This window comes from Puma concolor, chromosome C1 (genome assembly GCF_028749965.1).
Source record: "Puma concolor isolate L17-30 chromosome C1, mPumCon1.1.hap2, whole genome shotgun sequence".
NCBI lineage: Eukaryota > Metazoa > Chordata > Mammalia > Carnivora > Felidae > Puma > Puma concolor.
In genome coordinates, this window is record NC_141674.1 from 42,338,761 (window position 1) to 42,354,008 (window position 15,248).

Consider the following 15,248-nt stretch of genomic DNA (forward strand, 5'->3'; position numbering starts at 1 on the left):
GTTACAGCCAACTCAACCTTCAGCAACAACCACCTGATCAGTCAGCACTCAAGTCAAGACCCTCCACCAGCAAAAAGATTATGACTCACTGAATTTCAGCTGATGATTAACATATTTTAGCAATAAAATTAAGGCATGTACATTTTCGACAATGCTACTGTACACTTAAATCAACTACAGGATAAGTGTAAACGTAACTTACATGCACTGGGAAATCAAAAAAGGCATTTGACTCACTTTAATGCGATACTCGCTTTATTGCAGTGATCTGGGACCTAATCTGCAACATCTCCGAGGTATGCCTATATTTTAACAAAAACATACACTGGGCCAGCTATCTCATTAACAGAACAAATGAGCAAACTCCACCATTTAGTAGGATTCTGAGAGATACTGAAGTTTTAATATGAAGAACTTACAGTAAATAGACCTGATCTTAACATTTAATAAATACCTTTTCAGGGCTGTAAATATGGCAGGAAAGCCCTCAACCTCCTGCAATAGATTTCAAGCATCTTCCAAGTTGGAAAATATGGCAAAAGCCCAGAGTCTCCTATTTAAGTAATGCACATCTGAGGAAGCAGAACAAAGATAATACACTGTCCTTAAAATACATTTGTATTTACTTATTCTGCAGATTTCCAAATAAATCTATAGGATCATTTAGTCCAAAATCCCTGTCAAATATGTAATTGGGAGGTTTAGACAAAACGACCTCAGCTCAATGGATAGTACCAAAAAGAGCTAAAATACTACTAACAACACAAGTTTAATTTCAACTATAATCAGTTACCACAACCATTATTGGTAAATACCATCCTGGCAAGTGTGCATTCCAGGTAGTAACAGAACTCAGAATGGATAGTCTGGCACATACTAGTACCTCAGTAAGTAAGAAATCTCTTCCCTCCACTCAAATTGCCAGTATCAGTCTCAGTGTTTAAAAACTCTTCTTCAAAAGATCTGTTTCCATTCTCTTTCCAACATAGAAGTGTGCTACCTTGGAATTCACTTTATTGTTTTGCACCTCTGTTTTCTCAATGATGAACAGACATGAAGACAGTATATGTTTCTATCAACTTCATATGGGTGTTGTGAAGATCCAGTAAAATAAAGGACATTAAAAAAGATTCTTGGTTCTCTAAGTCTGTAATTTAGAATGCTCCATTCACTGAGAGTAAAACAAATCTCTAAATTGTTACATATCTCCATGATCTAAACAACCATATGAATTAACCAAATTTGACTCTTGTCAAAAAGATTTATTAACTTAAAATAGAATTACTTCAAATACAGACGAAAGCAACTTTCTGTTCAATTTTGAATATTTTCAATATACAAGAATGTAAAAGAAAAAATTCTGAATCTTCACGTTGTAGTTTTATTTTATTATTTTTTTTTTTTTTAGCTTTTAAAAAGTTTTTGGCACTACAAGGTTCTGTAAAGAATAGAAGTGACAAATTTAAAACACATGAAAGTTTTTCCTAATTCTTAAGAACAATATATATAAAGTCTGAAGCAACCAAAGTATGAATACAGCTAATAGAAAATAAAGAATGTAATTTTTTAAATTCTCTCTTTATACAATTCATCAAGATTAAACAAAACATAAAATTCCCTTAAAAATAGGGTAATAAAATAGATGAAATTTGTATCACTCAATTTGGTGATACTAGTAAAAACTATAGTTCATATTTATATACAAATAATACAGTCTTTAAAAACAGTCTTAGAATTTAAATAAGCTATCTAAACGTGTTAAAATTTTAAATCAGGACCTGATTTGTTTTGCTTTCCATTAAATGTCACTTTTTCTGCTGAATGTAACTGACATTGAGGTACGGATACCCTTGAGACAGCAGGATTGGCTGGTTGCTGTGCATCGGTAGACCAGCTGAAAGAAAATGGACTCGCATTACTCCGACACGTTTCCTCTTGGTGGGTGGGGACAACGCTCTCTACACCGACGGGTGGCACATCTGTCTGTTGGACACAACACAGACAGGAAACTGAAAGGCTTGTGCCTATATATCTGACAACCCTTAGAATTAATAACTTGTAGCTAGTTCTCTTTTTTTCTATTTATATAGTAAAGAGGAGATAAAGCATGTAAAAACATTTCGCAGGAGAAAGAAGAGGAGAGCAGGAAACATGGGTATGTGAAAGAAAAGAGAGATGAAGGGGAGGTACCAAAGGCAACAAATTCATCAGGGAAGAATTTCAGACTCCCCCCAACCATGCCACCAGCCCACCAAGCCCTTATATGATTAATAATAACTTTTTTCAACCTTAGTTCTTTACTCAGAAGATTAAGTCCACCACAGTCAATGTTCTGCCATTCTATAATATAGGGATGCCCCAGCAATACACGGATAGTTTACAAAGGCTTAAATGAATCAAGCCTGAAACTTGCACCAGGGTTTCCCCTTAAAGTTACCATTTAATTCAGTCAGCATTTCTTGAGTGCCTTTCTTTAATTTCTTGAACTCCTAGTTTAAGTGTAGTAAGTAACTGACTCTAGTTTTTTAATTCATAGGTTAACGAAGAGCTGAGGGCCAGACTCAGACATTCCCTATTAGAATTGAAATACCTTCAAGGCAAGTAGGCTAGATAAAATGCTACAAATTCTCCTTAGTTTGTAATATTCATTACTTAGATCAAACCTATTATTGGTATGTCAGCACTAACAGAATAAATGAATTCTAATGTCATTCAAGTTCAACTAAACAAATTTTGACTATGTCACTATTCAACTCAAAAACTTCTATTAAATCCACACTACTTACTAAACATAGTCCAAAAAGTTTTTCATAATATGGCCTCAGCCTACCTTCTCCAGCCTCATCATGTACACATCTTTCCCATCCACTTCATCCTCTAGTCCTATTATTTTCTCTTCTTTTTTCCTCACTATGCCAGGCAAAACTCCTCGACTTTACATATATATTCCCTCAGCTAAGAATACTCTTCCCCTATAATCTCTAACAAATCTCTAGGAAAAACAAATCCTGTATCTCTTTCACAGTCTAATTCAAATGTCAAAATCTTGTGTGATTTGATCCTTGGTGTCCATATCTCCTATAAACTCTGCTAGGATAACATTTAACTGACTCCTTCTAAGTTCCTATCCTTGTCTATTTTACATGTCTGGCTCTTCTAAGTGTAAAGGTTTTACTTAATTCTTGCCTGAACAAGCACCTAGCACAGTGTGACACACAGTATGCTCTCAATAAAATGTTTACTGAATGCATAAAATCTCACTCCTGGTTCCTTGCCTTCACAAAGCCACCTTTGTCCCAGAACAAAACCCACCCAGCCTCTTAATGAATTTGTAAACAACGGTACCTTGAGTATAGAACGGTTTGTTGGGCTGAAATCTGGCATTTCCCTGATGCATGAAGTTTTGATGCAAACCATAAGGCCACGAAGCTGGGACAAGAGGGAAATGGGGACGTGGTGCATGTTCCCAAGGAATTGGAGGATTTAGTCCTGGAAAGCCTGGCTCTGCATTTCAACAAGACAGGAAAGACATACTTAAAATATCAGTTTGTTCATTTAAATATTCCTTCATTCCACAAAGATTTATTGAGTACCTACCACTGGACAAGAACAATGTTAAATGCAGAGGATACCAATTTTTTTAAGAATCAAACACTGTGCTCAAATTATTCATAAAAGAGACATATAAAAAGGTAGAGATACAATAATAAGTAGTCATTGCTATAAGAGATTGGTGGAAGGTGCTCTAAAGAGGGAACTAGGGGGGCGCCTGGGTGGCGCAGTCGGTTAAGCGTCCGACTCAGCCAGGTCACGATCTCGCGGTCCGTGAGTTCGAGCCCCGCGTCAGGCTCTGGGCTGATGGCTCGGAGCCTGGAGCCTGTTTCCGATTCTGTGTCTCCCTCTGTCTCTGCCCCTCCCCCATTCATGCTCTGTCTCTCTCTGTCCCCAAAATAAATAAACGTTGAAAAAAAAATTTAAAAAAAAAAAAAAAAAAAGAGGGAACTAGGGTGCCTGGGTGGCTCAGCTGGTTAAGTGACTGACTCTTGGTTTCAGCCTGGGTTTGGTTTGCGAGTTCAAGCCCTGCGTCGGGCTCTGTGCTGACAGTGTGGAGCCTGCTTGGGACTCTCTCTCTCCTCTCTCTCTGTCCCTCCCCTGCTTGCTTGGGCACTCTCTCTCTCTCAAAATAAGTATTAAAAAAAAATAATAATAATGAAAAATAAAGAGGGGGCTAACCTATTTGGTTCAAGGCTAGAGAAGGTTTTCCTAAGATGATTGACTAAACTAAATTTTAAAGCACAAGGAATTGTTAGGCAAAACAGGGCAAAGAGGGCATTTTAAACAGAAGGAATAACAAGTACAATAGCCAGGAAACAGGACAGTACAGCAAGTTTGGGAAGCTGCAAAAACAATCAGCAGTACCACTAAGGAGTAAAAGGAGGCAATGAAAGAAAAAAAGGCTGGATGGATAAGGTAGGATTTACATTTTAAAGAACCTTAGTACATCATTAAGGAGCTTCCACTTTTTCCTAAAGACAATGCCACTATCCTAGAAACAACTGTATCATGGTTCAAAAGGCAATTCTATTAGAAACTGAAGCACTGCGGTGTAATGGTTGAGAACTTGGGCTTTAGAGCCAACCAGGTCAAAGTTCAAATCCCAGTTCCAAAAATTACTAAAGTTCAATTATGCACCTCTGGCTGTTGTGAGGATTAAATTAGATAACAAAAACAATGTGGCTTGCACAAGTTGTGGTATGTAAGTAGAGACTCAAAAAATAGGAGTGCTATCCATTCTATGGCAAACAACCCCCACAACCTACTTCCCTTTTAGAAGTACATCTTTCAAAGTGCATCTTTTCAAATTACTCCTAAGTAATTACTCCTAAATCTTTTGCATCATTTCTGGTGGCTTTTCTCATCCAGGGTCACAATGTGGCAGGAAATAATCTGAAAGACACTTCCCTCATTCACTAAACTTCCTAGCAGACTCAAATTAAAAGGTACTGGATAGGGAGGAGTACACAGCCAGAAAACTAAAACCCATACTAGCCATACTCTTAACAAACTCAAGTCTTCTCAGGAGGTAAGCAGAAAAACAAAGCAGCTGCTTTGCTGAAAGTTCATAAAACCAAGTTACAATTAAGAACTGAAGCTACAGGGTATATTTTTTGCTTTAAATGAGACTGGGTATATATATTAAGGTCTTGACCAACTGAGAAATGTGTTTTGACATCAAAGGGTATTTCTTAGGATATATTCCAATCTCCCTCGGCCATTTTTCACAACTAAATATTTTCATAATATATTCTCACCCAATCCTTCCATTTTCAACAAATTAGTAATTTTAGCTGTAATATTAACTAGGAGTTGTAAATCCATTCCACATATAACAATATAACATTTACTGAGTAATCATTATATAATAAAAATAATATATTATATGAATAATGTATCTACCATACATCCGGGCACTATATTGGACACGATGGAGACAATGATAGAGAAGAAACAATTCACAGCTTTAGAAGTTCAGCCTAATGGGTTATGCAAACAAGTAAACTGGCAATTTCATAAGACAAGTATAAAGATATAGATATTAAGGAAACATGGAAAAGAAAAAGGATACCTAGCACAATTGGAGGACAAAATCAACAAGAGGGGTTCCTGTTAGAAAGTGAGCTAAATTTAAAAATGGAAGATGAATGAGTCACCCAAGCTTTGGAGCAAAGCAAAAGGAGGTGAGAGTAAGAAGGAGAGATAGGGAGAGGATTTTTCCAGGCAGAAGGAACAACTTTAGTAAAACAATTAAGGGTAAGAGATAATACAGTATGTTCCTAGGATGTTAATTAGTTCATTATGACTGACAGAGATCAACTAGTGGTGGTACTGGGAAGAATAAAACTGTAAAAACTGAGCCATTGTATCAAAGGGCAAGACACTGGGTCTGTGTTCATTATATAACCCAGTGACTATCATGGTACATGTCATAGCATATATACAATAAACATTTGTTGAATGACAGAAACAGAGATCACATTAGAATGAAGATGTATGGGGTGCCTAGGTGCTAGGTGGCTCAGTCCGTTAAGCATGTGACTCTTGATTTCAGCTTAGGTTATCATCTTGCAGCTTGTAGGTTTCCAGCACCACACTGGGCTATGTGCTGACAGTTCAGAGCCTGCTTGGGAGTCTTTTTCTCCCTCTCTCTCCCCCTCTCTGTGCCCCTCCCCATTTGCACTCATTCTCTCTCAAAATAAATTAAAAAAAAAAAAAAAAAAAAAAAGAATGGTCATATATGCCACATATCCTTTGATCTTGGAAATCTGAATGAGTTCCCATACTTTGACATTTCTGCTAAGCAAAATACATTATATGTATTGTTCCAAAGAGAGCAGAGGTACTTCTTCCATCATGGTACTCTAAGCAATAGCATATTTTTGTATAAAAAGTACTAAAATACTTGTGAAAATTGATAAAGGGAAAGAATCAAGCTTTTAGTCTTTTCTTATATTTCAGGATAATCAAGTAGTTAATAAGAAAAAGTTCTTTATAGAAGAATCACAAGCAGTAAATAGAAAATCATCATTTTACGACCCCTAGTAAAATAGTAATTATCAGAAATAATTATCAGTAACAACTAAAACAATTATGTAAAAATTAATGGGACACTTCATAATGGACAGAACACACTGATATCACCTAACTCATTGATCAATCTTAGATCACTAAAAGAGGAACAGTGAGAGTAAGTTCTTTTTGAAGTGAGGGAACAAGAAACATATAGGACCAATCAAGAGATAAATTCTTGCCAACAAAAATAACCTGAATCTAATCCAGCTTCTGGACCTAACTTCCAATTTATAGGAAATATGGGGACAGAGGTACATGTTAAATAATGCCACAAAGATACAATTCAGCCAACATCAGAATATAAGAAGTTCTACAGTTTCTTTAATAAACAGTTTATATGGGGGAAAAAATAGTGAAGAGAAAGTATTACATATTAAAGGAGACTTAAGAAATAAAATAAGCATACACTTATAATGTAAGGGCTTTGTTTGAATCCTGATTCAAATAAATCAACAATAACAGTAATTTTAGAAAAAGAATAAAAATGAACAGGTATTAGGTGATACGGGGTATGGTAATGGTCTTGTGATTTTTTTTTTTAAAGAGATACAAACAGGTTTATAAGGAAATTTGATCCAATGTCTGAGATTTGATTAAATACTAAAGCCAAAAGAATTTTTTAAATGAGGTAAAGGGGTCAAAGAATAGCAAATATTGGTAACTGTTAAAAGCTGGGTAACAGGGTGCTTGTCCTACTTTAAAACTCCCTCCTTCTGTGTACATTTCAAAAAAGTTTTTAAAATAAAAATATAATCAACTAAAACGATGAATATTAAACAAGATTTATGGTATATGTATTTTTAATTATGCAAATATTTAAAAAATGGATGGTAACACACCTAAGTATTACTTGGCAATTATGTCTAGGAATTGAGATTATGGATTATCTTTTATTTTTCAAATGTCCTATAATGAAAATGTATTACTTACATATCAGAAAAAACTAGTAGTTTTTAATGCTACAAAGTGCTAGTAATAGCTTTTTAAAGAATTGCTCCTTACTTATTAGTAAGAATTGTTTCTTACTAGGGCAAAGAACAAAGTTTTGAAGAAAGAAATTGATATAAAACTTGGATCTACTATGATTAATTACAAGAGCATGATAGTAAGTTACTTAACCCTATAGTTTCCTAAATTATAAAATGAGTGCCAGTAATGCACCAAGCAGGATTGCAGTGAAACTTTAAAATAATCATAAAGTTGACTTTTAAAAACTGAGAACAAACTGAGGGTTGATGGGGGTGGGAGGGAGGGGAGGGTGGGTGATGGGTATTGAAGAGGGCATCTTTTGGGATGAGCACTGGGTGTTGTATGGAAACCAATTTGACAATAAATTTCATATATTAAAAATATATATATATATAATAAAACAAAATAAAATAATCATAAAGTGACATTTATGTATATTACCTCATTTAATATTCACAACATCCCTGTGAGTTAGATGCTATTAATATCCTTATTTTACAGATGAAATCAATGCATAAAGAGATTAAGCAACTGCCTAATCCCACATAATAAATGGCAGAGCCAGGATTCAAATCTAGGCAGTCTGAATCCATAGCCCATATGCTGTATCTAATCCTATACTTGCCCCTCTGTAAATATTTCCTCACTTTTATTTCCCCCAGTTCAACCAATAAACCCAACCACCCAACCTTTCTACAGACATATACAAAAGAAGAAAAGGAAGGGTTACCCGAATTTCCCACTGTACCATTGTTCACCAGGGAATTTGGAGCCACAGTACGAGGCCAGTGTCCATCATGAGAGGAGTTAGGGATCGCCACAGGTCTGGCAGCAGGCTGTGCAAAGATGATGCTGGGATCGTTCAGGCCAATATTGCTGGGGGCACTGCCTGGTGCAGAGTGGATCACTGGGCCGTGAATAGGCCAGGACGGGGCAGGGATCTGGAGAGGGTGCATTGGCAACAGTCCCATATTGTGCATGGGAGAATACTGAGCTGGTGGTGACTGGGGAAAGTTATACATAGGCATCTGGACCTGATGTGGGGGCTGGGCTCCCTGCTGAGGTGGGCCAAGCTTGGGTTGGGATCCTGGCTGGGATGGAGACTGGGTAATGGCAGCTGACTGGGATGAATTCTGTGGAAATGGTTGGGGCTGAGGAGAATAAGATGGTGAATCAGACTGCAAAGAGAAAAAGATAACATTTTAAAATTAATTTTAAAACATCTTACTATTATAAAAGCAGAGATAATCAAAATACAAAATTATGGAGTTATTTCATTAGAACATTATAAACAGAACTCTATAATGTGTATAATAAACAATAATAGAGCCTCATTTTACATGAAAATAGAATTTTCTTCAAGATCCTCAAACTCTCTCTGACATATGTACTACCCTACAAACCCTTTCACTATCCAAAGAAAAAAGACCCCAGACGTCATTCCCATCATGCAGAACCCACATTTCCAACTGTAACTAGAAACTTATATCTAAATATCTCACAGCCACTTTGATTCAGTCCCTCAACAAGTGTTGATTACGTCTGGGCATTGTTTTAGGTGTTAGAAATACAACACTAACATATATGCCCTCATGGAACTTAAAGTTTATGGGGAAAAGGAAGAAGAGCACATGAAGATTACACAAGCAATCAAAATAAATTAAAATGATTACTATGATAAAGAATGTATAATGTATAGTGTATAAGGAAATCCCAAAGCAGGAACACCTAAAAGTACTTTGGGAAGAGAGAAAGATGAATGAAAGTGGAAATCAAGGAGAGCTTCCCAAAGGAAGCTGAGACTCAAGGGTAATAGAACTCAGTCTGATAAAAGAGAATAGGGATAAGGGGAAGGAAAGAGTGTTTTGAGCAGAGAAAACAACATGACTGAAGGTCTTTAGGCTCATGAACACCTGGCTTTTTTAAGTAATGGGATTGTGAAATAAGTTTAATATTACTGGAGTACAAAGGCAGGGGAACAGCAGATTTGAGGTTAAGAACCAATGAGGGGCAAGATAATGAAGGGTACTACAGCCCTTGTAGTTAAGACTTTATCCTGAGGGCACTGGAAAATGACCAAAGGGTTTTAAGTGGGTCAGGAACACCATCAATATGTGTTTTAGAAAAAATTATTCTGGCTTAACAGGAATGAAACAGAAAATATTAGGGGGGAAAAAACACTAATGATACTGATTAAAAGGCTGCTACAATAAATAGTCCTGAGATGATGGTAAGCTAGGCTACAAAATAGGGACAGGGAAGCAAATGGCTGTGAGCTCTTTTTTATAGGTAGAAACAACAGGATTTGGTGACTGATTTGGATGTGTGAATTGAGGGAGAGGAGTAGTTCTGGAAACCAGAGAATAGGATCATTCAATGAGATGGAGAACACAGGAGCAAGAAGAGGCCAGTCTAGGGATTTGGAGAAAAATGTTACATTCCAGACATTTTGAAGTTAAAATGCTTTGTGAGACATCAGAACAGCAGTGTCCATTAGGCTCTTATCCAAATATCAGGTAACAAAAAAGTGAGTGTTGGAAGCAAAGGGTAGAGTAGAAGCAGCACAGGAAAGTGGTTAGGGCATAGGTTTTGAAGACAGAGCCTGAGGGTTCAAGTTCAATTTACAAGTGTGTTTTGACCTCAGGCAAAAAACTTAAATCTGGTTTTTTTTACCTGTAATGTATAAATAATGAACTGAATCTACCTCATAAGTTTTTGTGTAGTTTAATTAAAATACATGTGGAAATATAAACACCAAATTAAGGATAGTAGATACATTTTAGTAGCTAGGAAGGGATGGTAGGAAGGTTTTTTTTTTTTTTTTTAATTTTTTTTTCAACGTTTATTTATTTTTGGGACAGAGAGAGACAGAGCATGAACGGGGGAGGGGCAGAGAGAGAAAGGGAGACACAGAGTCGGAAACAGGCTCCAGGCTCTGAGCCATCAGCCCAGAGCCTGACGCGGGGCTCGAACTCACGGACCGCGAGATCGTGACCTGGCTGAAGTCGGACGCTTAACCGACTGCGCCACCCAGGCGCCCCAAGGAAGGTTTTAAGATCCAATACGAATGCATAGGGACTGTTGACTATGGGTAATTTTTTAATAAATCAAAGCTAACAAAATGTTAAGACTTATTAAAGTCTGGTGGTACTACATGAATGTTTATTATTTTCTGTACTTTTCAAATATTTTACAGGAAGAAATAGAAAAAAAGCATATATACAGTACATAGCACTCAACAACGTTAGCTAATATTACCGCTGTTATGTAACATTTATGAAAATGTCAGACCCATAGTAGGTACGCAAATACTATAGGTGAGGATAGTGGGCTGCTTAATGTTCCCAATCTCTCCCTATATTGATCTTCATATACTCTTCGAATTTTTTTCTAGTGGGCGCCTGGGTGGCTCAGTTAAGCCTCCGACTCCCGGTTTCGGGTCAGGTCATGATCTCACCTTTTGTGAGTCTGAGCCTTGCATGAGGCTCTGCACTGTCTGCAGAGCCTGCTTGAGAATCAATCAATCTCTCTCTCTCTGCCCCTCTCCTGCTCATTCTATGTCTCTCTCAAAATAAATAAACCTTAAAAAAATTCTTAAAGATTTTTTTCTAAAACACAGATATCAGATTTAGCATGTTTAATAGTTAACAGCTTTGAAGCTACACAAACCTAGGTTTGAATCTTTTAGTTTCTCTTATTCTCAGCTTCCCAATTTGTAAAATTTGATCACACTAACACCTTCCACTTCACATAGCCGCCCAAAGGATTAAGTGTGACAAACCAAAACATAATGTCACATTTAGAGTAAGCAAACATTCGATTGGTATTGAATTAATTAATTTAAGAAGTGCAAGATGAATACAGATTTACATAAAGGTAAAAAGCAACTCAGCAAATATGAAACTTGTGAATCTGAACTCTAATTCAATATTCTGCTTTCACGGATATATTTCACTAGGTATTCAAATTAGCTATGAGAAGACACATAAAAGCTTCAAGCAAGTGCAATACCATGCATGTACTGCCTTAACAGTATTAAACCCCAACACATCTCAATTTTTGTGTCTATTTTTATAAATGTTGCTGATATTTTTCCACTAGGCAAAGCCTAGAACCTCAAAGTCATTACCTTATTTTAATCTACCAACAAACATATTAGTAGTTGTTATCTTACTTTACAAATAAGAAGGCAGAGTCACTGAAGTTAAGTAGCTTGCCCATAGATACAAACCCAGATATACATCACTCCAAAAGTAATGCTCATTCCACCTCAGGTGACTAGCAAGAATACCACTACAAAGCACCAAGTAATCTGGATGATTGTATTTGAAGTCTGAAAGATCAACCCTATCACCCATCAAAGATAGTACTATCTTCCTGCCAAGACTAATCCATTTGCAGGTTCAGTACTTACACATTCTGAGGACTGTCTAGTCCTTACGGACTGATCACCCTGTTGCTGGGCTGAACCAGCCACTTGCTGGGCATTTACGAGGTTGCGGACCAACTGGGCTGCTAAGAGAAGACATCAGAAAGAAAATCAACAGATAATGAAAACAGCAGAGAAATGACAATCAATAAACTCCCTTTCTCTGTTAAAGAGTCTCAAATCTTAGATTTGTACTTTTAAACTATGATTATGCATGTGAAGGACTTGTAACAACATTTTTGTTAAAGTCATTTTTCAATCTTGTAAATCACTAAAAAAATATGCTGTGGAGGACGCCTGGGTGGCTCAGCTGATTAAGCTTCCGACTCTTGATTTCGGTTTAGGTCATGATGAGGTTCATGAGTTCGAGTCCCGCATCAGGCTCCGTGCTGACAGCACAGAGCCTACTTGGGATTCTTTATCTCCCTCTCTGTCCCTCTCCCAAGTGTACACGTGTGCATGCACACACTCTTCTGTCTCAAAAATAAATAAACTTAAAAAAAAAAAACTGGGAATAGAAAGGACAAAAAGACAAATACTGCTTTTCTAAAGGAGACAATATATTTCAGAAAATACCTTCTGCAGGGCGCCTGGGTGGCTCAGTCAGTTAAGCAACCAACTCTTGCTTTCAGCTCAGATCATGATCTCATGTTGTGAGAGCAAGCCCTGAGTCTGTCTCCACCCTGGGCATGGAGCCTGCTTAAGATATTCTCTCTTCCTCTCCCTGCTCGTGCACACATATACTATCTCTCTTTCAAAACAATAAATACATTAAAAATGTTATCAACACAAATGACCTTATTTCTACCAGAAACTATTTTTGGCTTGTTCTATTTACCAGCCACACTGCTATTCCTCTGACGGGCCAGCTTGACCTCTGGGCACTCCCTTCGTACATGTCCAGCATCTCCACATATGAAGCATCTGAGGTCTCTGGGGTCTCTAAACTCTCGAGTGTCATGGAGGTCTCGGGGATCAAGAAGGTCTCGGGAGTCTTTCTCCTCTTCATTCCCATCCTTCTCTTCTTCACTGTCTTTCTTCTTTAGTCTAAACAGTAAACTGCTGATACCAATAATGTGGGGCTAGGGACTTGTAAACTGAGTGAATCACAGAACAAACTAAACTATACAAGAGTCTCACAATAAAGGGATTAACATGCTCATGGTTTCATGCATCTTTTTTAAGGCAAAAGAACTCATATTTAAAGCACATCTACTCATATGGCAGCAACTGGGTATTCTAGTAGTTTTATAATACATTATCAAATTAGAAAAAATTTTTAGTATTGAATTTTAATCTTATAACAATCAAACAGAGGCTGGTATTTATTAACTCCATTTTACAGAGTAAGAAGTAGATGCTTAGAGAAAGCATCTTCTCATTTAACAATCAGTAAATAGCACTGATGCAACCTAGGAGTTCATTCTGTCTGACAAGTTCTAAGATCTTTATATTAGGCAGGACTTGATTCCTACAGAAGGGATTTTCTTGGCCTATTAAATACAGGAAAGTATATTTCATAAATATATCCTCAGGGGGTAGAGAGAATAAATATTCCTCAAAATATGTATTATATAGGTATACCTCACAGTAGATACCTCAAAGATTTAGTTAATTATATATTATAATTATTGGTTTGCATTACTGTGAGGTGAGAACCCCATGTCTCTTTTTTTTTCTTGACTCCTAGCACAGTTTCCAATAAAGAAGGTATCAATAAATCCTTCTTCAATTTAAAAAAAAAGAAACACAAAGCCACAATGAATTAATGAATAAATGAACAAATGAGTATTTTAAGATACCATTGTACCACAAATAAATCTCACTCTATTAACAAAATTCCACTCCAATATACATTTACCCAACGTCCAATTTAAGCCCTGAACTTTCTCACTTAAACATATATGAACACAGTTACAGCTACAACTGGCCTCACATTTATTTTCCCTGTAATGTCAATATATAATCATTTTGCCAACCTTCTCCTTTTAGGGCAGTCTTTCATGTAGTGGCCTATTTTTCCACACACACGACAGCATCGATCATTGGGAGCCAGTTCTCCATCTGTTAATACTCTGGAATCAAAGAAGTACTCCTAGGGAGAAAATAAAAGTTTGCTAGAAAAAAACTATGAATTTTGGAATCCAAATGGAAATAAGACCAAGATGTAAAAGTGGTTTTAAAAAAAGGGACTAGCCACTTGGGTGGCTCAGTCAGTAAAGCATCCGACTCTTGATCTTGGGTCAGGTCATGATCTCATGGTCGTGAGATCAAGCCCTGTATCAGGCTCTATACTGACAGTGCTTGGGATTCTCTCTAGTTCTCTGCCTCTCCCCTACACACACACACACTCTCTCTCTCTCTCTCTCTCTCTCTCTCAAAATAAATAAACTTTAAAAAAGGAAATAAATATCAACAAATATTTCACGATAACTAAAATCATGATACGAAAATAAGATTAAAAATTATCATCAATATCACAGCTGCAAACAGTACTAATCACTTTATATCCACATTATTTCCTCATTCATTTGTGGCATCTTTCCATAATATTTTTTTTTTTATTAAAAAAAAATTTTTTTTTCATTTATTTATTTTTGGGACAGAGAGACAGAGCATGAACGGGGGAGGGGCAGAGAGAGAGGGAGACACAGAATCGGAAACAGGCTCCAGGCTCTGAGCCATCAGCCCAGAGCCCGACGCGGGGCTCGAACCCACGGACCGCGAGATCGTGACCTGGCTGAAGTCGGACGCTTAACCGACTGCGCCACCCAGGCGCCCCTTTCCATAATATTTCAATAAAGTAGATAGTATTTTCCAAATTTATTTTTGAGAGAGCACAAGTGGAGGAAGGGCAGAGAGAGGGACAGAGGATCTGAAGCGGGATCTGCACTGACAGGCTGACAGCAGTGAGCCTGACGTGGTGCTTGAACTCATGAACTGTGCGGGATGATGACCTGAACCAAAGTCAGGAGTTCAACTGACTAAGCCACCCAGGTGTCCCTAAAATAGATACTATTTTAATCCTCATTTTATAGATGAGGAAATGGAGGCTCAGAGAGTTCAAGTCATTTGCCCAAAGTAAAAAAAGCTGGTAAGTAAGCAGGATTTAAAGCTAAGTCTGTCTGACTACAAATCTCATATTTTCTGCCTTACCAGGCTACTTCTAGAAAAAAAAAAAACTATGCTCTTTACAAAAAGCTCTATGTAAATAAAGCAA

The 15,248-nt window shown here is 37.0% G+C and overlaps 1 protein-coding gene across 12 annotated transcripts in view; it reads right to left on the bottom strand.

Annotated features, from left to right (window-relative positions):
- Positions 1-233: 233 nt before the first annotated feature.
- TUT4 (terminal uridylyl transferase 4) overlaps positions 234-15,248 on the bottom strand; it is a 138,592-nt gene continuing 123,577 nt past the window's right edge. For 5 of the 12 annotated variants that reach the window (XM_086716969.1, XM_086716977.1, XM_086716976.1 and 2 more), the window contains 6 exons: positions 14,008-14,123; positions 12,867-13,090; positions 12,014-12,114; positions 8,330-8,777; positions 3,346-3,504; positions 234-1,894 (listed from right to left, as the gene is read on the bottom strand). In XM_086716969.1, the coding sequence (XP_086573095.1) occupies positions 1,806-1,894; positions 3,346-3,504; positions 8,330-8,777; positions 12,014-12,114; positions 12,867-13,090; positions 14,008-14,123 (1,137 nt within the window). In that variant the 3' untranslated portion in view covers positions 234-1,805. Of the gene's footprint in view, positions 1,984-3,345; positions 3,505-8,329; positions 8,778-12,013; positions 12,115-12,866; positions 13,091-14,007; positions 14,124-15,248 lie in introns of all 12 variants that reach the window. The other 7 variants (XM_086716966.1, XM_086716971.1, XM_086716970.1 and 4 more) reach the window with 7 other exon arrangements.